The sequence below is a fragment of the Acipenser ruthenus genome, chromosome 59 (assembly GCF_902713425.1).
Source record: "Acipenser ruthenus chromosome 59, fAciRut3.2 maternal haplotype, whole genome shotgun sequence".
Taxonomy (NCBI): domain Eukaryota; kingdom Metazoa; phylum Chordata; class Actinopteri; order Acipenseriformes; family Acipenseridae; genus Acipenser; species Acipenser ruthenus.
The window spans coordinates 556893-580642 of NC_081247.1; the positions used below are offsets into that span (position 1 = coordinate 556893).

A 23750-nucleotide genomic window follows, 5' to 3' on the forward strand; every position below is an offset into this window, starting at 1 on the left:
GTATCGAGACTCCTAACTGAGGTATCACACAACACTAGTGCAGACTGTGTACTGTGCATGGTATCGTATCGAGACTCCTAACTGAGGTATCACACAACACTAGTGCAGACTGTGTACTGTGCATGGTATCGTATCGAGACTCCTAACTGAGGTATCACACAACACTAGTGCAGGCTGTGTACTGTGCATGGTATCGTATCGAGACTCCTAACTGAGGTATCACACAACACTAGTGCAGACTGTGTACTGTGCATGGTATCGTATCGAGACTCCCCCCTAACTGAGGTATCACACAACACTAGTGCAGACTGTATACTGTGCATGGTATCGTATCGAGACTCCTAACTGAGGTATCACACAACACTAGTGCAGACTGTGTACTGTGCATGGTATCGTATCGAGACTCCCCCCTAACTGAGGTATCACACAACACTAGTGCAGACTGTGTACTGTGCATGGTATCGTATCGAGACTCCTAACTGAGGTATCACACAACACTAGTGCAGACTGTGAACTGTGCATGGTATCGTATCGAGACTCCTAACTGAGGTATCACACAACACTAGTACAGACTGTGTACTGTGCATGGTATCGTATCGAGACTCCTAACTGAGGTATCACACAACACTAGTGCAGGCTGTGTACTGTGCATGGTATCGTATCGAGACTCCTAACTGAGGTATCACACAACACTAGTGCAGACTGTGTACTGTGCATGGTATCGTATCGAGACTCCCCCCTAACTGAGGTATCACACAACACTAGTGCAGACTGTGTACTGTGCATGGTATCGTATCGAGACTCCTAACTGAGGTATCACACAACACTAGTGCAGGCTGTGTACTGTGCATGGTATCGTATCGAGACTCCTAACTGAGGTATCACACAACACTAGTGCAGACTGTGTACTGTGCATGGTATCGTATCGAGACTCCTAACTGAGGTATCACACAACACTAGTGCAGACTGTGTACTGTGCATGGTATCGTATCGAGACTCCTAACTGAGGTATCACACAACACTAGTGCAGACTGTGTACTGTGCATGGTATCGTATCGAGACTCCTAACTGAGGTATCACACAACACTAGTGCAGACTGTGTACTGTGCATGGTATCGTATCGAGACTGCTCCCTAACTGAGGTATCACACAACACTAGTGCAGACTGTGTACTGTGCATGGTATCGTATCGAGACTCCTAACTGAGGTATCACACAACACTAGTGCAGACTGTGTACTGTGCATGGTATCGTATCGAGACTCCTAACTGAGGTATCACACAACACTAGTGCAGGCTGTGTACTGTGCATGGTATCGTATCGAGACTCCTCACTGAGGTATCACACAACACTAGTGCAGACTGTGTACTGTGCATGGTATCGTATCGAGACTCCTAACTGAGGTATCACACAACACTAGTGCAGGCTGTGTACTGTGCATGGTATCGTATCGAGACTCCTAACTGAGGTATCACACAACACTAGTGCAGACTGTGTACTGTGCATGGTATCGTATCGAGACTCCTAACTGAGGTATCACACAACACTAGTGCAGACTGTGTACTGTGCATGGTATCGTATCGAGACTCCTAACTGAGGTATCACACAACACTAGTGCAGACTGTGTACTGTGCATGGTATCGTATCGAGACTCCTAACTGAGGTATCACACAACACTAGTGCAGACTGTGTACTGTGCATGGTATCGTATCGAGACTCCTAACTGAGGTATCACACAACACTAGTGCAGACTGTGTACTGTGCATGGTATCGTATCGAGACTCCTAACTGAGGTATCACACAACACTAGTGCAGACTGTGTACTGTGCATGGTATCGTATCGAGACTCCCCCCTAACTGAGGTATCACACAACACTAGTGCAGACTGTGTACTGTGCATGGTATCGTATCGAGACTCCTAACTGAGGTATCACACAACACTAGTGCAGACTGTGAACTGTGCATGGTATCGTATCGAGACTCCTAACTGAGGTATCACACAACACTAGTACAGACTGTGTACTGTGCATGGTATCGTATCGAGACTCCTAACTGAGGTATCACACAACACTAGTGCAGACTGTGTACTGTGCATGGTATCGTATCGAGACTCCCCCCTAACTGAGGTATCACACAACACTAGTGCAGACTGTGTACTGTGCATGGTATCGTATCGAGACTCCTAACTGAGGTATCACACAACACTAGTGCAGGCTGTGTACTGTGCATGGTATCGTATCGAGACTCCTAACTGAGGTATCACACAACACTAGTGCAGACTGTGTACTGTGCATGGTATCGTATCGAGACTCCTAACTGAGGTATCACACAACACTAGTGCAGACTGTGTACTGTGCATGGTATCGTATCGAGACTCCTAACTGAGGTATCACACAACACTAGTGCAGACTGTGTACTGTGCATGGTATCGTATCGAGACTCCTAACTGAGGTATCACACAACACTAGTGCAGACTGTGTACTGTGCATGGTATCGTATCGAGACTGCTCCCTAACTGAGGTATCACACAACACTAGTGCAGACTGTGTACTGTGCATGGTATCGTATCGAGACTCCTAACTGAGGTATCACACAACACTAGTGCAGACTGTGTACTGTGCATGGTATCGTATCGAGACTCCTAACTGAGGTATCACACAACACTAGTGCAGGCTGTGTACTGTGCATGGTATCGTATCGAGACTCCTCACTGAGGTATCACACAACACTAGTGCAGACTGTGTACTGTGCATGGTATCGTATCGAGACTCCTAACTGAGGTATCACACAACACTAGTGCAGGCTGTGTACTGTGCATGGTATCGTATCGAGACTCCTAACTGAGGTATCACACAACACTAGTGCACACTGTGTACTGTGCATGGTATCGTATCGAGACTCCTAACTGAGGTATCACACAACACTAGTGCAGACTGTGTACTGTGCATGGTATCGTATCGAGACTCCTAACTGAGGTATCACACAACACTAGTGCAGACTGTGTACTGTGCATGGTATCGTATCGAGACTCCTAACTGAGGTATCACACAACACTAGTGCAGGCTGTGTACTGTGCATGGTATCGTATCGAGACTCCTAACTGAGGTATCACACAACACTAGTGCAGACTGTGTACTGTGCATGGTATCGTATCGAGACTCCCCCCTAACTGAGGTATCACACAACACTAGTGCAGACTGTATACTGTGCATGGTATCGTATCGAGACTCCTAACTGAGGTATCACACAACACTAGTGCAGACTGTGTACTGTGCATGGTATCGTATCGAGACTCCCCCCTAACTGAGGTATCACACAACACTAGTGCAGACTGTGTACTGTGCATGGTATCGTATCGAGACTCCTAACTGAGGTATCACACAACACTAGTGCAGACTGTGAACTGTGCATGGTATCGTATCGAGACTCCTAACTGAGGTATCACACAACACTAGTACAGACTGTGTACTGTGCATGGTATCGTATCGAGACTCCTAACTGAGGTATCACACAACACTAGTGCAGGCTGTGTACTGTGCATGGTATCGTATCGAGACTCCTAACTGAGGTATCACACAACACTAGTGCAGACTGTGTACTGTGCATGGTATCGTATCGAGACTCCCCCCTAACTGAGGTATCACACAACACTAGTGCAGACTGTGTACTGTGCATGGTATCGTATCGAGACTCCTAACTGAGGTATCACACAACACTAGTGCAGGCTGTGTACTGTGCATGGTATCGTATCGAGACTCCTAACTGAGGTATCACACAACACTAGTGCAGACTGTGTACTGTGCATGGTATCGTATCGAGACTCCTAACTGAGGTATCACACAACACTAGTGCAGACTGTGTACTGTGCATGGTATCGTATCGAGACTCCTAACTGAGGTATCACACAACACTAGTGCAGACTGTGTACTGTGCATGGTATCGTATCGAGACTCCTAACTGAGGTATCACACAACACTAGTGCAGACTGTGTACTGTGCATGGTATCGTATCGAGACTGCTCCCTAACTGAGGTATCACACAACACTAGTGCAGACTGTGTACTGTGCATGGTATCGTATCGAGACTCCTAACTGAGGTATCACACAACACTAGTGCAGACTGTGTACTGTGCATGGTATCGTATCGAGACTCCTAACTGAGGTATCACACAACACTAGTGCAGGCTGTGTACTGTGCATGGTATCGTATCGAGACTCCTCACTGAGGTATCACACAACACTAGTGCAGACTGTGTACTGTGCATGGTATCGTATCGAGACTCCTAACTGAGGTATCACACAACACTAGTGCAGGCTGTGTACTGTGCATGGTATCGTATCGAGACTCCTAACTGAGGTATCACACAACACTAGTGCAGACTGTGTACTGTGCATGGTATCGTATCGAGACTCCTAACTGAGGTATCACACAACACTAGTGCAGACTGTGTACTGTGCATGGTATCGTATCGAGACTCCTAACTGAGGTATCACACAACACTAGTGCAGACTGTGTACTGTGCATGGTATCGTATCGAGACTCCTAACTGAGGTATCACACAACACTAGTGCAGACTGTGTACTGTGCATGGTATCGTATCGAGACTCCTAACTGAGGTATCACACAACACTAGTGCAGACTGTGTACTGTGCATGGTATCGTATCGAGACTCCTAACTGAGGTATCACACAACACTAGTGCAGACTGTGTACTGTGCATGGTATCGTATCGAGGCTCCTAACTGAGGTATCACACAACACTAGTGCACACTGTGTACTGTGCATGGTATCGTATCGAGACTCCTAACTGAGGTATCACACAACACTAGTGCAGGCTGTGTACTGTGCATGGTATCGTATCGAGACTCCTAACTGAGGTATCACACAACACTAGTGCAGACTGTGTACTGTGCATGGTATCGTATCGAGACTCCTAACTGAGGTATCACACAACACTAGTGCAGGCTGTGTACTGTGCATGGTAAATATACATATTGTGACAGAAAAAAAAGCCCAAGCATTTTGGAAAGTAACGCAAACAATAATTTCATACAGTATATAAAAAGTGAAAGCCCAGAAAAAAAAAAAAAAAGTAATGACTTACATAAAACTCAAATAGTTTAACCCCCACGCACCAGACCTCTCTAGTTTCAGGACTTAAATCCGAGAACGCAATCTCTCTTTTGGGATGTCTCGCAGCCCTAATAAGCCGTCAATCAATCAAATCAGTGTTTCTGAGCCTGTCACTGAATAAGGCTCGGCACTCCAGCGATACCTCATTTAGGGAGTATCGATACGACACCATGCACAGTACCACGACATTAGAGACTATCACCATACTTTGGATCTTATGTCCGTTACATGTTAAATTGCTGTGTGTATTTAAAGGTCATTGCCACCGATGATAAAATTAATATAAAAGTGGTAAGAAAGCACAACACTGTGTAAAAGACTTTACTTAAAAAGAGAACTTGTTTCAGCCAGCTTCAAAAACTCCAATTACAAGGAATCTCTTCATTCTGATATATAATAAAATAACACAGAAATACTTTTCTTGAAGCAGTCTTTTTATAACCAAGCCAGATGTTTTACATACAGGGGTATCTTAGAAGTGCTAAAAAATGTGAGCAAGGAATGAAAAAATGAAGCACATGTGGAAGCTGATTTACACGGTTACTTTGAGAAATGGCTTGATGAGGTTCTTGGATCAATAAACAACCAAATAAGCAAGATGGGCCAAATGGACCTCCTCTTGCTTGTAACATTTCTTATGTTCTTAAAGTCACATACAACATAACACTCCATGAATCTATACTGTGCAAATATTTTAGAAAGTAAAACAAGTGAACACAGAGTATCATGCTAAACTAGACTGGCCCGATTGATTCATGTACACTGTGAAACATTTCTCTTAACCCTTTGAGTAGTGAGTTCTAAAATGCACTGCCGGTCCTACAGGAGTGAGTTTTTTTTTCTGTCTTAAGCATGCGCTTGATTATTACAAGTACAGCGTACAAGCAAGCTGAAAGCTATTATGTCTGTATGTACAGACGTGCTCAAATTTGTTGGTACCCCTCCACAAAAAACAAAGAATGCACAATTTTCTCTGAAATAACTTGAAACTGACAAAAGTAATTGGCATCCACCGTTGTTTATTCCATATTTAATAGAAATCAGACTTTGCTTTTGATTTTTTATTCAACATAATATTGTAAATAATAAAACAAATGAAAATGGCATGGACAAAAATGATGGGACCGCTAACCTAATATTTTGTTGCACAACCTTTAGAGGCAATCACTGCAATCAAACGTTTTCTGTAGCTCTCAATGAGACTTCTGCACCTGTTAACAGGTAGTTTAGCCCACTCTTCCTGAGCAAACTGCTCCAGCTGTCTCAGGTTTGATGGGTGCCTTCTCCAGACTGCAAGTTTCAGCTCTTTTCATAGATGTTCGATAGGATTCAGATCAGGACTCATAGAAGGCCACTTCAGAATAGTCCAATGTTTTGTTCTTATCCATTCTTGGGTGCTTTTAGCTGTGTGTTTTGGGTCATTATCCTGTTGTAGGACCCATGATCTGCGACTGAGACAGAGCTTTCTGACACTGGGCAGTACGTTTCGCTCCAGAATGCCTTGATAGTCTTGAGATTTCATTGTGCCCTGCACAGATTCAAGGCACCCTGTGCCAGGCGCAGCAAAGCAGCCCCAAAACATAACCGAGCCTCCTCCATGTTTCACTGTAGGTATGGTGTTCTTTTCTTTGAAAGCTTCGTTTTTTCGTCTGTGAACATAGAGCTGATGTGACTTGCCAAAAAGCTCCAGTTTTGACTCATCTGTCCAAAGGACATTCTCCCAGAAGGATTGTGGCTTGTCAATATGCATTTTAGCAAATTCCAGTCTGGCTTTTTTATGTTTTTCTGTCAAAAGTGGAGTCCTCCTGGGTCTTCTTCCATGGAGCCCACTTTCGCTCAAAAAGCGACGGATGGTGCGATCAGAAACTGACGTACCTTCACCTTGGAGTTCAGCTTGTATCTCTTTGGCAGTTATCCTTGGTTCTTTTTCTACCATTCGCACTATCCTTCTGTTCAATCTGGGGTCGATTTTCCTCTTGCGGCCGCGCCCAGGGAGGTTGGCTACAGTTCCATGGACCTTAAACTTCTTAATAATATTTGCAACTGTTGTCACAGGAACATCAAGCTGCTTGGAGATGGTCTTGTAGCCTTTACCTTTACCATGCTTGTCTATTATTTTCTTTCTGATCTCCTCAGACAACTCTCTCCTTTGCTTTCTCTGGTCCATGTTCAGTGTGGTGCACACAATGATACCAAACAGCACAGTGACTACTTTTCTCCATTTAAATAGGCTGAATGACTGATTACAAGATTGGAGACATGTGTGATACTAATTAAAGAAACTAATTAGTTTGAAATATCACTATAATCCAATTATTTATTATCTTTTCTAAGGGGTACCAACAAATGTGTCCAGGCCATTTTAGAATATCTTTGTAGAATAAGCAATAATTCATCTCTTTTCACAGCTTCTTTGCTTTATTCTATGACATACCAAAGGCATGCAAGTATACATGATAAAATAGCTTTTAATTTCATCACTTTTCAGGAGGAATGAAGCATTATTTCAATGAGCTGTAAGGGTACCAACAAATTTGAGCACGTCTGTATGTAATGAATACTGACAAAATACAGACAAATCATTTTTACCGTCAATAAATAAAACAAATAAATACACTGTTTAATTTTGTCATAGGGAAAGGTTTTGACTAAAAAATAACAGGAAGACAATAAACAATAAACAGGGTGGAACAACAACAACACGTCCTAAAAAAAAAGGGCTGAATTAGAGGGAGAGAGCAAGCGAGAGAGAGAGAGAGAGAGAGAGAGAGAGAGAGATGAATAAATCATATCTGGTTAAACAGGTGGTGGGGGCGGAGGGAGTGAGAGTGCCTAATGCTTCAGCGTTTGATACTCCTTGAAGCATGGAGCAATCTGAATTCAGTATTATTTCTAATACTTCTTTCTCACTGAGCAATTTTCGCCAGTTTACAAACACTGTTGACATTTTTGTGATGGTTTATTGTATGTAATTCAGTCAATATCTAGCAGAGGGCGCAAGAGACCAATAAAAGGTGTTACAGAAACTTAGTGTAACAAGATATTATCAGAAGTTTTGTAAGCTCAGTAATTCAAGTTTAAAGTTGCAGAACGTACCGTTCGTACTCCCTGGGGACCAGAGAGCAGTGAACATACCGGTACGTTCGTACTACTCAAAGGGTTAAATGAACACAGTAATGTGTTACATTAGGGAATACACACAAACGCTATATTCCTTCATTTTAAACACTATGCGTTCATTTTACATTTGTATAGTGTTAAAGATATTTTGAAAATCACCAAGAAATAATTTAATAAATTTGTTCAACGGATTAAAAAAAAAAAAAAAAAAAAAAAAAAAAGGTACTTCTTGCAAAGAACCGCTTTACTAAAAACACTGCTAACATACTCAATTCATTAGTGAAAAGTTCAAATTTAAGTATTATATTTAACGCTATGTTTCTAAAACAAACAGGCCACTTCTGTAGATGCCTTCCTCTTACGTGCTATTAGAACAGAATTCTGTTTGATCGTATTGAAGCCAAATGTCTTCGTCAAAACAACGCCCCAGTGCACCTTAAATAAGAACACAAGACATTCTACTAGCGAGAGGAGGCCATTCGGCACATCATGCTCGTCTGGTTGTTAAAAATCTTGCACAGAAAGTAAATTAGACAAAAGACAACCACTGGCTACTGTAATAAACTGCAAGTACTTTTTATTGCTTTCATGCTGAACCTGTAGCTGTCTGCAGTGTGACTCAGAAGCTTTATAGGTCCTGTGCTTTCCTCTGCAGGTGAAGCGTCACATTGATCCTGTTAGGGAAACATGCTGGCAATGAAGTCTATTCATTCTGGTCTTTCCACCGCTCATGCATGCAATTCAACACACAGGACTTTCACAGCTATCACAACACACAGGGCTCTACACATAAAATACAGACAGGACTTTCACAGCTATCACAACACACAGGGCTCTACACATAAAATACAGACAGGAATTTCACAGCTATCACAACACACAGGGCTCTACACATAAAATACAGACAGGACTCTCACAGCTATCACAACACACAGGGCTCTACACATAAAATACAGACAGGAATTTCACAGCTATCACAACACACAGGGCTCTACACATAAAATACAGACAGGACTTTCACAGCTATCACAACACACAGGGCTCTACACATAAAATACAGACAGGACTTTCACAGCTATCACAACACACAGGGCTCTACACATAAAATACAGACAGGACTCTCACAGCTATCACAACACACAGGACTTTCACAGCTATCACAACACACAGGGCTCTACACATAAAATACAGACAGGACTTTCACAGCTATCACAACACACAGGGCTCTACACATAAAATACAGACAGGAATTTCACAGCTATCACAACACACAGGGCTCTACACATAAAATACAGACAGGACTTTCACAGCTATCACAACACACAGGGCTCTACACATAAAATACAGACAGGACTTTCACAGCTATCACAACACACAGGGCTCTACACATAAAATACAGACAGGACTTTCACAGCTATCACAACACACAGGGCTCTACACATAAAATACAGACAGGACTCTCACAGCTATCACAACACACAGGACTTTCACAGCTATCACAACACACAGGGCTCTACACATAAAATACAGACAGGACTTTCACAGCTATCACAACACACAGGGCTCTACACATAAAATACAGACAGGACTTTCACAGCTATCACAACACACAGGGCTCTACACATAAAATACAGACAGGACTTTCACAGCTATCACAACACACAGGGCTCTACACATAAAATACAGACAGGACTTTCACAGCTATCACAACACACAGGGCTCTACACATAAAATACAGACAGGACTTTCATAGCTATCACAACACACTTACATAAAATACAGATTAACATGTAGAGTTTTAACCCTTTCCGGTCCTACATTGCAATTTTCCCTTTCCGGTCCATGTCGGACCCTGTCCTACATCATCAAAAAGACGCAAAAAACAGGTCTCTAGTCGATTTTTCTCCGGAAAATAATAACTTGGATCGCATTACCGAGGAGTTTGGTAATAAAACGAGTGATCAGATGATTTATCGGTATGCACGACTATCAAGAGGTATGTGAAAAAAACAGCGAACGAGGGGCTGGAGATTACTGAGTGTCCTGTTGATATGCAGAGTCTTTTAAACATGTTTTACTGTGAAAAAATTACTTTTAAACAGCGCGTCTAAAATAAACTGCGCGTGTGAAAATAAATTGGACCTGACATGCCTGAGACGCAATGAATAACTGGACCGCTAAGGGTTAATGACACGTCAGCAAATTAGATTTTTGCAGCTTCTAGCAAATGTACTGTAATGACGAAATAAACAAGAATCAATTAACTCCCTTTAGATCGGCTTCTAGTTTTATTTTTATTTGCATTTATTCCTGTTATCTTTGCTGTGACTTTTTATAAAGTAATATGCACTGGGATTCACTTACTTAAAACTAAAAGAATGGAAGAAACCGCAGTAAAAGTAAACTTTGGTAAGAGATTGGGGTGGCGATCTGAAAGATGTTTCAATAAACTGGTGGCATTTCCTCCTTTGCTGTTGTCATCTGACTGAAATCCAAGCTTCTCTCCTGCATTCACCATGACTGCTGCACTCACTGAATTTTCCCAGAGCATGCAGGGTAGTTGGTCTCTTCCGCTAAGCAGAAATGAGTCTGCTTAGTTCATATTGTTTTTAAAGCACTCAATTTGTTTTTCGAATTTTCAATACGATATTTTTATTTTACCCCGACATTAGGGATCAGAGGATTTTGGTATCATGATATTTGGTATCGATATAAAGCGGAACACTACTAGGAACAAAACAACAGTATCCCTACATGCCAGTTTAGATGCCACACTTCAAAAACGCCCCAGAGGAAACGCATGTACCAGCGCGTATCCTGAAGTGGAAGAGGAGGACAGGATGAGAGCAGGCTTGCACTTGACAGTACGAGCACCACACTGCATCACTGGATTGATTGATTTGTTTGTTTGTTTTCTTACAGTGGTGGCAAAATGTATTGCATCACCTCATTATCTTTACAATGGCTGCTTTATGAGTTCTGCACCATGTAGTTCGTTTTTCTATAGATTTTTGTTTTTTGTTATTGTTGATGTGCTGTTCGTAGTTATAGTAAATTCTATAACTTTTGTCTATAAATATGATTCTCTTCATAGTGCAAAATGATTTCAAGTCAGGAAACATACAGCACATTATGTTTATATCCCAAATGAAATGCATGTATTTATTTGTTTGCTTACAGTGGTGGCCGCATTCATTGCAGCAGTCCAATACAGTTAGGGTTACTGCTTTGTCGCCATTTATGTTTTGTTGGTTTAGTAAGTTTTTCCATAGACTTGAATTGCTATTCGTGGATATATTGAATTATATTCGCGGATATATTGAATTCTATAACGTGTGTAAAAAACCAACTGCATTTTTTACTTGTATTCATATATATCATGGTTAAAAGGTTTTACGTTATGATTTGGCAATGAACACTTTTTTGCTTAGTCTGGACTACTTTCATAAAACAGCTGACAGTGCTGTGAACAGGGCGTTCTGTCATACAGACCAGGGCTCGGACAAGATCTTGTAGCTCCTCAACGGCAGAAGAGAGTCAAATAAAAAAAATCAGATTTTAAAACCCTCATAAAATTTCACAACTAACGTCTGAATATTTTTTCTATATCTAACTTAGAAAGGGGTTGAAATTGGCAGTTTTTTTTTTTTTTTATATTTATTATTTTACATTACGATGTTTTGGGGGGCATGGCTTACATAAATATACACATTCCACACCAAAATACATGATACCACTGGAAACAGACAGGTAAGCCCTTTCTGTAGATATACTGGGTTTTAATTTCTGATTTAAGGTTGCTAAAACACAAAGGGGTCATATTCATGCCTGTATGTGGCCATTCTGCTTAGGCATCAAAGGGTTAAAATAAGCACCTAAAATGAATAATAAAAAACAAAAAACAGAAGCCTGAATTATAATTTAAATCCAACTGACTGAGCTACACTAACCCAACTGACTGGGTCTCCACTAACCCAACTGACTGGGTCTCCACTAACCCAACTGACTGGGTTTCCACTAACCCAACTGACTGGGTTTCCACTAACCCAACTGACTGGGTCTTCACTAACCCAACTGACTGGGTCTCCACTAACCCAACTGACTGGGTCTTCACTAACCCAACTGACTGGGTCTTCACTAACCCAATTGACTATGAATGGCATGTAAAGGAGCTCTATAAATGACATGTAAAGCTCTTTGAGATCCTGTGGTATGGAAGGAGCTCTATAAATGACATGTAAAGCTCTTTGAGATCCTGTGGTATGGAAGGAGCTCTATAAATGACATGTAAAGCTCTTTGAGATCCTGTGGTATGGAAGGAGCTCTATAAATGATATGTAAAGCTCTTTGAGATCCTGTGGTATGGAAGGAGCTCTATAAATGACATGTAAAGCTCTTTGAGAACCTGTGGTATGGAAGGAGCTCTATAAATGACATGTAAAGCTCTGAGATCCTGTGGTATGGAAGGAGCTCTATAAATGACACGTAAAGCTCTGAGATCCTGTGGTATGGAAGGAGCTCTATAAATGACACGTAAAGCTCTGAGATCCTGTGGTATGGAAGGAGCTCTATAAATGACACGTAAAGCTCTGAGATCCTGTGGTATGGAAGGAGCTCTATAAATGACATGTAAAGCTCTTTGAGATCCTGTGCTATGAAAGGAGCTCTATAAATGACATGTAAAGCTCTTGGAGATACTGTGGTATGAAAGGCACTATATACAGTATATTAAGTACAGAGGACACTTACAGCCCAGCGCAGGATCCAGGAGACGAGCTCAGTCGTTATAACCGGACCTGGGTTCAACTCCTATAACACTCACTCTGCTCCGCTACACCTCCTTCCTGACTGAAGTCTGCGTTGTGTGTGTTTGTTACAGTACCAACGACCAACTTCCTGTAAAGAACACAGAGAGAGAGAGAGAGGGGTAGTGTGTCTGCTACTTGACATTAGGATCATATTAACAATTACACAAAAACAAACACCATGTCAATTATTTTAACGCAAGTTTTCATCTCTTATCAAGGAAGGAAGAAGCCATTTGAGACCCTGCTGGGTTCCACTCCCAGCATGCACTGCAGTGTGTTATCAATAACAAGTCAGGCTCTGTACCCGAGTGTGAGTGTGACCAAAGATATTCTATTAACAAGATACTCGACTCTGCTGATTTTCAATGGAGACTTCCGTCTCACTGCGCGCAAAGCATTGTGGTATATACAGAGAGCTCGGCAGAACTGTTTCTATGGAGAGTCAATGGAGGAGGCGTAAGAAATGTTGCTGGTTTTCGCCATGTTAAAAAAATTCAGACTTTTGAAGTCGATTTCACACTTGCCCAAGGCCTTTTGAAGAAAAGGGCAACATTAGCAAATTATGACAATACGTAATTATAAAAAATGCGCTGTCCTGTTCAGCATGCGCAGAAACATCGCTCTAAAGAAGCGACGCCTGCATGCAAGTCCAGGTGTGTGCAGGAAAGACAGGCAGGTGAGCTATGTACTTATTATTCTTAACACTGAAATTAAGTTAAAACCGTGTTTAACAATCTTATGTTTATCTATCTATCTATCTATCTATTTAAATATAGGTCATTACAATTAAACAAGAAATTACATAATATATGGTATTTTATGTGTAAAGTGAAGTTAAAGCTTTTTTATATTTAATCTTTGTAGTTTAATTGATACATTACTTTGTTTATAAACTATTAAATACGGTGCTGAACAGAACAGAAGATAAGGAGACAGACGTGTGAAATTAACATTTATTATTCTTGGAGAAACCATTTTTATTCAAATAACTCACTATTCAGTGGTACAGTTAACACATCACAGTTTATATTTACAAAAATTAATTTGCAACAATTACATAACCAGAAACTTAGATTTACAAATGTGTTCTTTATTATTTTTTTTAAAACACTTAAATAGACTACAGGCAACAATTACATATTATTATTAAATATATACAGCAGAGTACTTTTCAGTCTTTTTTTTAAACTAATAGCAACAAAGTAAGTTCTTAGTTCAATTAAGGCTTCAATGAAGTCACTTTGAGCTGATTTACATTAATATCCAGCAGACACAGTGACTGGGTGGAGCCTGAATTTACATTGAGGTGATGCATTTAATAGAAAACGAAACGTATTCATTAAATCATGTAACAGTCTGGTAACAGCGGTTACTTTTGAAATACATAACATTACAACATGAAATATTATCAAGACACTGCAATACATTACGGTAAACAAACTACCGGTAGCTACTTGGACAAGCAGGTTAAAAAAAAGGTAATGTTCATCCGTATATTTGTTATGAAACGATTTCACAAATAATGAACACACACAAAAATAGTAATAAAATATATCTGACATGATGCAGCTTTTAAATTTCCCGTTACCCGCTCCAGAAAGCTGTCAATAAATATTACCATCGATCAGCCGTAACTGTATTTACTGCGCATGCGCCGCGGAACAGGACAGCGCTCAGGAAACAGCATGTTTCATATTAATTACGTGTTGTCATAATTTGCTAATGTTGCGTTTTCTTCAAAGGGCCTTGGGCAAGTGTGAAATCGACTTAAAGTCTGATGCATTTTTTTAACATGGCGAAAACCAGCAACAATTCTTACGCCTCCATTGACAAAATTGTGCCGAGCTCTCTCAGCAATGATTTGCGCGCAGTGAGACGGAACTAAAGGCGGAGTGGAGCATCTTGTTAAATGTTATATATCTTTGTAACGGCGCAGTTACACCCGACTGCAGAGAGATTTCAAACTACACGCTCTGCATCGTTCACATGACTGAACCCCAGAGGACAGGATAGGACAGCACACTCACAATCATTACTAACGAGAGCAACAGCGAAACACTCCCATCGCATACTATACGACATGTTTACAGAAACATACCTCAGCTTGATATAAATCTACGAATATAACGAGTGACACTGTTTTAGAGCTCTACGCATTTCTAGAGCCATTTCACTTTCGTTTCAGTTTGTATTTTCATATTGCATCGCCCTTGTTTGTCTGTTAGACAGGAAGTGGGCATCGGCCTCAATGCCAGCGAGCAGGGATAAAGAGCAGAGGAAGAGAGGAAGGGGGTACATTCGAGATCTCTGTTCTAAAAACAGTGGAATAAAAATCCTGCAATACTCTCTGGGCGATTAAGTGCTGAAAATGAAAAGAGAGAGGGTTCCTACCTCGTTGTTTTGTCCACTCGACCGCATTGCGCAGCTAGAAATGAACTTCCTCTCTGCAGATGTGCGCTGACAGGAAGGGCGCGCCCGAGCGCGGAAACCAAACAACTGAACTCCTCCCCGAATTGCAACATCGTTCATAACTGAGTCAGGACGGAGCTAGCCAAGAATAATCTGCAAGCACAGCCGAGACCTGCGCCGCGCCCACCCTCTCCCCCCGAGGTTTATAACGACACAAAGAGGATATCAGCAGATTGTTATATGCAGTTTGTTTAAATACAAACGGTTAGTTAACAGTGTGTTGTTTTTTTTTTGTTTTGATTTTTTCTAAATACGACACTATTATAGACTTGTGAGTACTGCGGTTCTGACTCTGCAATATAATACGGACTGTGTGGTTTTGTACAGGGTTGTGACAGCAGCGATATACAGGAATATACGTGTTCTCCTTCAGGAAATGCACTGCTCCGATTGGCTTGTTTACACAGCATCACGTGCAGCTCATTTTAAAGTAGTTTGCCAATCTTCCTGTGACCACTGTCATCACATTTCTGCAACATGTCTGTCGTGGAGAGATCAATCTCATCTCTGTGACAGTAAAGCAGGGCAAGACCACACAGCCGATCTGCACACATGGAAGATCTTGTCCAGCCCTTAAACAATTAATAATATTATTGCAACTGAACAACTTGTCGGCTAAAATAAAAACCGCTTCAGCAAGTAGATATTTAATGTGCTTTGTATTGTTGTGCAATGCGTGTGTATATGGTATAACAATACGACATTAATGCTTTGTGTTTAATTGTTTTGTATATTTTGTTTGTGATTTGTATCGTGCAGTACGAAACAAAATTAACAGTAATTTCAAGGGAAATTGCCTATATGTATATGCCTGTGTATATTACAAGCCTCTTCCACTAGAGGTTTAGAATTGCAATATTAATAAGCTGGTTCACTACACTGCAGTTTACAAGCCTCTTCCACTAGAGGTTTAGAATTGCAATATTAATAAGCTGGTTCACTACACTGCAGTTTACAAGCTGCTTCCACTAGTGGTTTCTAAACTGTTGGCTACCGAGGGAATGTATTATTTCTTTCTAATCAACATTATTACTTTGCTTCGCCTTGTTAAAAAGTCACCAATAAGCCTTGGTCGTTTAGAAGCCATTTGAACGTGTTTAACTCACAGCTATGCTGGTATGAACTGAGCCGTACAGTGTTTTTGAAGAGCACAGAGGCTGTAGATATCAGTGGGACTTGGGAATTAATGCATGCACACAACGAGGGATGAAATGCATTTTATTTTGCGCCAAAGCAATACGTAAGAGAGCCTTAATAAATAAAGATCATTATGATTTTAACACAGCTCCGTGACTCGATGCCTCATATGGCTATGGCATTGCTTACTTACTGAAATCACGGTCCTTCCCTTGAAAGGAGCGCTGACCATCTTTAAAATCCATTCTCTCACCTCTTATTAGCTTTATTAACATGCTCACTGGTCCCTCCCTTTAAAGGAGCGCTGACCATCTTTAAAATCCATTCTCTTACCTCTTATTAGCTTTATTAACATGCTCACTGGTCCCTCCCTTTAAAGGAGCGCTGACCATCTTTAAAATCCATTCTCTCACCTCTTATTAGCTTTATTAACATGATCACTGGTCCCTCCCTTTAAATCAGTGCTGACCATCTTTAAAATCAATTCTCTTACCTCTTATTAGCTTTATTAACATGATCACTGATCCCTCCCTTTAAATCAGTGCTGACCATCTTTAAAATCATTTCTCTTACCTCTTATTAGCTTTATTAACATTATCACTGACTCTCCCTTTAAAGGAGTGCTGACCATCTTTAAAATCCATTCTCTCACCTCTTATTAGCTTTATTAACATGATCACTGTCCCCTCCCTTTAAAGGAGCGCTGATCATCTTTAAAATCCATTCTCTTACATATTACCTTATATTATAACTCGTCCCCAAAGCCTTTGAAACGTTTAAAACAGATTCCGTTTTTATTTTGTATTGCCTTGTTTGTTACAGACAGGAAATGAGCGTCGGCCTCAATGCCAGTGAGCAGGGAGAGACAGAGGAGAAGGGGCTCCATTCGAGATCATTGTTCTGAAAACAGAGGAATAAAAATCCTGCAATACTCTCTGGGGGATTAATTGCTGAAACAAAGAACACAGACAGAGACAGAAGGGTTCCTACCTCGTTGTCTTGTCCACACCACCGCACTGCGCACCAGGAAACCAGCTTCCTCTCCGCACTGACAAGAAGTGCACTCCACAGCATGGCAACCAAACTCCCCGCCCCCCCCAACTGCAACATAATTCTTAACTTACTTTTTAAAGAGTGCTGACCATCTTTAAAATCCATTCTCTCACCTCGTATTAGCTTTATTAACATGATCACCGGTCCCTCCCTTTAAAAAAGTGCTGACCATCTTTAAAATCCATTCTCTCACCTCTTATTAGCTTTATTAACATGATCACCGGTCCCTCCCTTTAAAAAAGTGCTGACCATCTTTAAAATTCATTCTCTTACCTCTGTTTTATAATTGCCCCTGTCTACTCTTCTGTGTGAAATGTTCATCTCTGTTTGTTTTTTCCACGATTGTGTTTTAACTCTTTCAAGCACATGATCTGCTTAGTTTAGTCACTTTTATGGCACAGCCGACCCGTGAGGGCTCGGTACGGTACAGGTACGGGTGGTTCTCCACTGGCTATTTGTCGAGCTGAGTGAGAACCAAACCGTGAAACTCCAGGCCCCCGACATCCGAATCGAGAAGGGTAAAGCTGCAAGAGGTGCGTGTCCCATCTGGTACATCCAGTCTGGTACAGCTGCGTGCGCACACCGCTACAATGACAATGGGAACTGGAAGAAGAATGGTCAAAAATCACTAAAGAATCATGCCAAAAGCGTATTGACAAATATCCTTATCGTTTAAAAGAGGTTATTATTGCTAAAGGTGCCTCAACAAACTACTAATTTCGTTTTCCATGTCAGGGTATGAATACTTTTGAATTAGCATTTTTTTTAAAAAAAAAAAAATTTGAAATAAGTAATTATAGACATCTATTTCTTCTGACTTTTTTTTCCCTCACCTACAAAAAGCAAAACTTTTGCTACAAAAGATTTTTCCTTTAATTTGTTTGAGAAATTTCAAGAAATTATAGATGTACATTGGGGTATGTAAACTTTTGACTACATACATACATACACACACATACACAGTTGTCGTCAAAAGTGTGCATACCCCACTGAATTCAAATTTCCATACATTGCGGTATGTAAACCCTTGACGACATCTGTATATATAGACACTCACAACCACGATTAATTTACTCCACCTATCCGGCAGATATGACTTCTTCTAGTTATTTGTAGTAATTACCCTGTAATGTAAAGTATTCCATTTAATTATTTTTATTTATCAATCATGTATTGAAGTGTGATTACCGTAAAACTTTGAATAAATGCCCCAGTTTTTATTTACAGTATTTGCCAGTAGCCCCGGCGATTATTTGTGACTCTGCGTTTATTATGTAAGATCACTAACATCTGCAAATACTTCAGATGCAATCATGAAAAAGTTGCCTGCACGCAACCTTATAGAAACGACATGAGAATTACAACATTCCAGCAACATCATTAAAGGTAGACATATAGTGAACCAGTACAGTCCACATATTTGTGAGCTGTGCCAAACTGTGTCTGTTTTGGTGCAGAAGGATGTGATAGAGACCAAGGTCGGGAATAACACTTCTTTTTAATTGTTTTCAAATAAAATAATTACAGCTGCTCGCCACGTCACCACAAGCGAAACGTTTTCCCTTGTGGCTCAACTATTTTTCCCCAAGTTGGCCACGGTGGCGAAGGCTTTGAAAAATGTACTTGTGTGAGACTACCGCACATTCAACGTGTGATGGTAGATGAATCAATACAGACTATTTGGTTAGATTTCATTTTGCCCAATGAAAGCTCTTTAGCTTGATCACGTAACATATGCATGCCACAAACGTTGTGTTTGGCGGGAGGACAGAGGTTCTAATTAGAAACAGTCAGCGGACGAGCTGCTTGTGAAAGAAAAAAAACAAACAAAACACATGGCATCCAAACGGAAAAAAATGATAGAAAAAAATTGTACAGACAAATGACCAATTTAATAATTTAATAAAAAATAAACACATTTATTACTTTAAAAAGAAGGATTTTAATGTCAGAATCAGTGCAATATTACTGTCAGTAGTCCCAGGTGAAAGAACACGGTAAAAAAGGTTTGGCTCCCAAGTGGCGCATCCAGGAAAGGCGCTCCGCTGGAGTGCAGGATGCGCCCTATAGCCTGGAGATCGCAGGTTCGAATCCAGGCTATGTCACAGCTGACCGAAGCATAGGCCCGGCAGGAGAATGCACAGTTCACCGCGCACCAGCGACCCCTGTGGCCGACAGGGCGCCTGCAGTTCTGCAGTGGAGCCATCAGATCTGTGTTGTCCTCCAGCACTGTAGGTCTGGTGGCCTCGCTGTGGATCCGCAGTGCAAAAAATGACGGCTTGGCAGGAGCACGTTTTGGACGACGCGTGTTCCAGCCTCCGTTTCCCGAGTCGCCAGGAGGTTGCAGCAGTGAACCAGGATATAAACAATAATTGGGCATTTCAAATTGGGAAGAAAACCGGGGTAAAAAATTGCCGACGGCTACATTTAAAATAAATAAATAAAAATACATTTTTTAAACATAGTAGTGGATGTACAATCCTACTAATATTAATCACATTAGTACAAGCTTGCATAACTAGAGCTGCTGTTGGTCAGGGAGACATTAATATTAACACACACTAGCACTGTCCTGCAGTGGAAAGAAAACCGCGTCACAGTCCAAATAATGTAAAGGATTATGCAGTACATGAACATCTCTGCAAACCTATTCAGAATTTAGGAAATCTGTAATCTGTAAAGTTTTTTCATGTGGGACTAAGTTTGGCATTTATTAAATGGGAATCAGATTTATAGTGCACTTTAAATATACGGTTTATATGTATTGTAAAGGGTAGGGTCTGGCATTTAAATATCTACGTGTTTTCAAATAAAATACACGTCTTTTTGCCTTGTGAAACAGCATGTTTAACTTGTTTACAGTATTGTTAAGTGGCTTAAGTTTTTCCAGTGTGGCTAAAAAATGTTAAGTTACTTTAGCCACAGTGGCTAACTAAATGAAAGTCTTGGAGGGAACGTAGAATGCTAGCGGTGTCGATACAAGTATTTTCAGAGTAATCATAATGGCCTTTAAGTTGTATTTGTCAGCAGGTATTAAAATCAATCAAAGCATGCCTATTTATTAATGTGTTGATTTCAAAACAAGAAAAGCTGCCCTTCCCTCACCTTTACAATAGAATATCAATCAATGGCAATGAACTTCAGCATTGAGTGTTTTAAAAGAGTGCAAGAGAATGAACCACACTCTCAACATGATCAGAGGGAGACACACCCGATACTCAGAAACATATTATAAGAGACGCCCGACACACCACAGATTAGCTGATATAAAACTGACGTACGGGGAGAGGGGAGAGGGGAGAGGGAGGATCTGTCCTACAAAGAGTGCAAGAGAATGAAACACACTCTCAACATGATCACAGGGAGATACACCCGATACTCAGAAACATATTATAAGAGACGCCCGACACACCACAGATTAACCAATATAAAACTGACGTACGGGGAGAGGGGAGAGGGGAGAGGGAGGATCTGTCCTACAAAGAGTGCACAAGAATGAAACACACTCTCAACATGATCAGAGGGAGACGCACCTCCGATACTCAAACATACACTAATAACCTTTATAATGTATAGTAAGCATAAACCTTGAAACCCCTTTCAGAAAATATCTATTACAATTTCAAATGTGAAAGGGATCAAGATTTTGATGTGCAGAGAGGTTAAGAGTCTGGATGAGGGTACCTGTATTTGATAGCGAGGTACAGGGGGGTACATCCAAACCGGTCTCTCACTGTGGGCTCCGCCCCACTGGCCAGCAGGAATTTGACCATGTTGGTGTTGCCGCAGATGGCTGCCATGTGCAAGGGGGTGGTGCTGTCATAGTCACCACAGTTCAACCTGCGCGGGAGAGAGAGGAGAGTGAGGAGACACGCACTTAAAAGTCATAATCATAATTATATTTGCTGTATCTCGTACTTGACTTTACTCTTAAAAGGTAACCGTAGTCAAGTTTTTTTTGTTTTTTTTTGTAATTGCTCTTCTTTGAAATCGTTCTTTTCTATTTATTGTACTGACTACTTGCTCTTAATAGAATTTACTCTTATAACCAAACATTTGTAAGTTTAACTGCTCTTAGTTGAAATCACTCAGAAACGTAATTATTGACTGCATTTTTTATTTTCTCTTATTTGAATTAGCTCTTACTAGTGATTGTATTGTATTCCAGTACTGCTATTATCTATGTGATACTTTGTACTGTGATATTTTGTAACAACTGTAAATTGCCCTGAATAAGGACGCCTGCTAAGAAATAAATAAATAAACAAATAATATATTCTCTGGCAGTCTGTTACAACTTCCCTTCCTCGCTCACCTCAGCAGTGTCTTCTTAAGACTCACCTCTTCAGACAGCACCTGTAGAACTCCTCTGTTTTTCCCCTGGGACACTATCACCCTTCCTTAAATGCACTTTACTTGCTCTTATCTGCACCGTTTTACTGCATTTAATCCTGTACTTCAGAATACTGTAATCTGACAAGTGTTTAATCTGCAGTATTTTGTATTTAATCATATCCTGATGTAACTATCACTGTCACTGTTATCTGCTGTATTATTGAATTGTATTTTGTCACACTTGTACTTGCTTGAACCAAAGTCATTGTATTTATCTTGCTCTTATTGTATTATTACTTGTACTGTAACACTTGAAATGTATTTGCTTAAGATTGTAAATCGCCCTGGATAAGGGCGTCTGCTAAGAAATAAATAATAATAATAATAATAATAATAATAATAATAAATAAAGGTTACTGGCTGAAAGCATGTCAGTCAATAGGGGAGGCAGCAGCTGATTGGTTACTTAACAAGTGAATGGCTTTTAGAAATCATCTATGCTAGTCTGCCCCTCAAACAGTTTTAAATATAATTTTAGATTAATACGGCAGTTAGTGTATAAATCCATTTCTAAAACGGGTCGCATTTTGTAATTTAAATACGTATGAGCTACCAAAACGTATTTTTGTTTCATATCGTTATTAATGTATTTATTTATTTATTTGGTTAAACTGTAATCCAGCCTTACATTTTAACTTCTTGAAGTTACCACAGCGTGTCTATGTATGAATTACTGACGAGTAATATTGAGATTTGATTACACTAGCAGATGAACTGATAATATATGGATGTTATTTTGTGAAAACAATAAACTATTAATATTAAAAAAAGAAACACTACAAGAAATAAAGAATTCAATTAAATAAACACCAAACTGTACCACATTCGTTTAGTCTCAATATCATAACAAATATACTTATTATAAATACGCACCTTCTTTTATTTGTTGGAAAACGGTCTGGAACTGAAGTAAAGTGCTTTTTAATAAAGTGCTATTTGATTATTTAAAATATGGTTATCTTCAAAATTAAAATGTATGTCAGCAACGGTGTGTTAATTAAACGAAGCGCCTGACGCCGCTCGGAACTTTGGCATTTTTAAATCCTAACGGTCTCTGCTCAGCGGAGTGGAATGTTCAGGAGCCGGTTGCCTAGCAGCGTCTCCCCCTCCTTCTCTGCCCCGCCCCCTCTCTCCCTCTCTCGTTGCTCCAGCTAGGAGTTCACATTCAGCTTCCTTAGATTATATAGCGCCATTCTTTACTAACTTTTACAAATGAGCTTATTGGAGGCTTCGTGTTTTTAAGATGGTTCAGGTGCAGTCCGGGCAGACTGACTGCAGCATCATTACAGTATACCGCACTGCGCTCGGCTTTGTGTGGAGGCTGATACACAAAATAATGAACGACTGGTAAAGAAATCACATGGATTGCTTTTTAATGCTAAATGTGTATCTGGTATTCTAAGTATTATCTACAATTAATAATTTTCAGCTATATTCATATTCAGAATGTAATACAGTATTAAGACAGGGTCCAGTATTATAAATAAATAAACACGCTTTAAGAGAAACAGCAGTGATGTTTATTGCCCATTCCCATCCATTCTCTAGATGTTTCTACATTGTGGTTGCAATCCACAGGGACAAGGGACTCAGCGATGTTAAATAAAAACCTAGAGCGCACAATTAACCAAAATATT

The 23750-nt window shown here is 40.4% G+C and overlaps 1 protein-coding gene across 6 annotated transcripts in view; it reads right to left on the minus strand.

Annotated features, from left to right (window-relative positions):
• Positions 1 to 23094, minus strand: part of LOC117407808 (butyrophilin subfamily 1 member A1-like) — an 87588-nt gene extending 64494 nt beyond the window's left edge. Inside the window, exons 1-3 of one of the 6 annotated variants that reach the window (XM_059018339.1) lie at positions 22987 to 23094; positions 21403 to 21558; positions 13074 to 13147 (exon numbers count right to left, since the gene is read on the minus strand). In XM_059018339.1, coding sequence (XP_058874322.1) covers positions 13074 to 13147; positions 21403 to 21435 — 107 coding nt within the window. In that variant the 5' untranslated portion in view covers positions 21436 to 21558; positions 22987 to 23094. Of the gene's footprint in view, positions 1 to 13000; positions 13148 to 15450; positions 16266 to 17655; positions 17727 to 21402; positions 21559 to 22986 lie in introns of those variants that run through there. The other 5 variants (XM_059018343.1, XM_059018342.1, XM_059018341.1 and 2 more) reach the window with 5 other exon arrangements.
• Between the last annotated feature and the right edge of the window lie 656 nt (positions 23095 to 23750).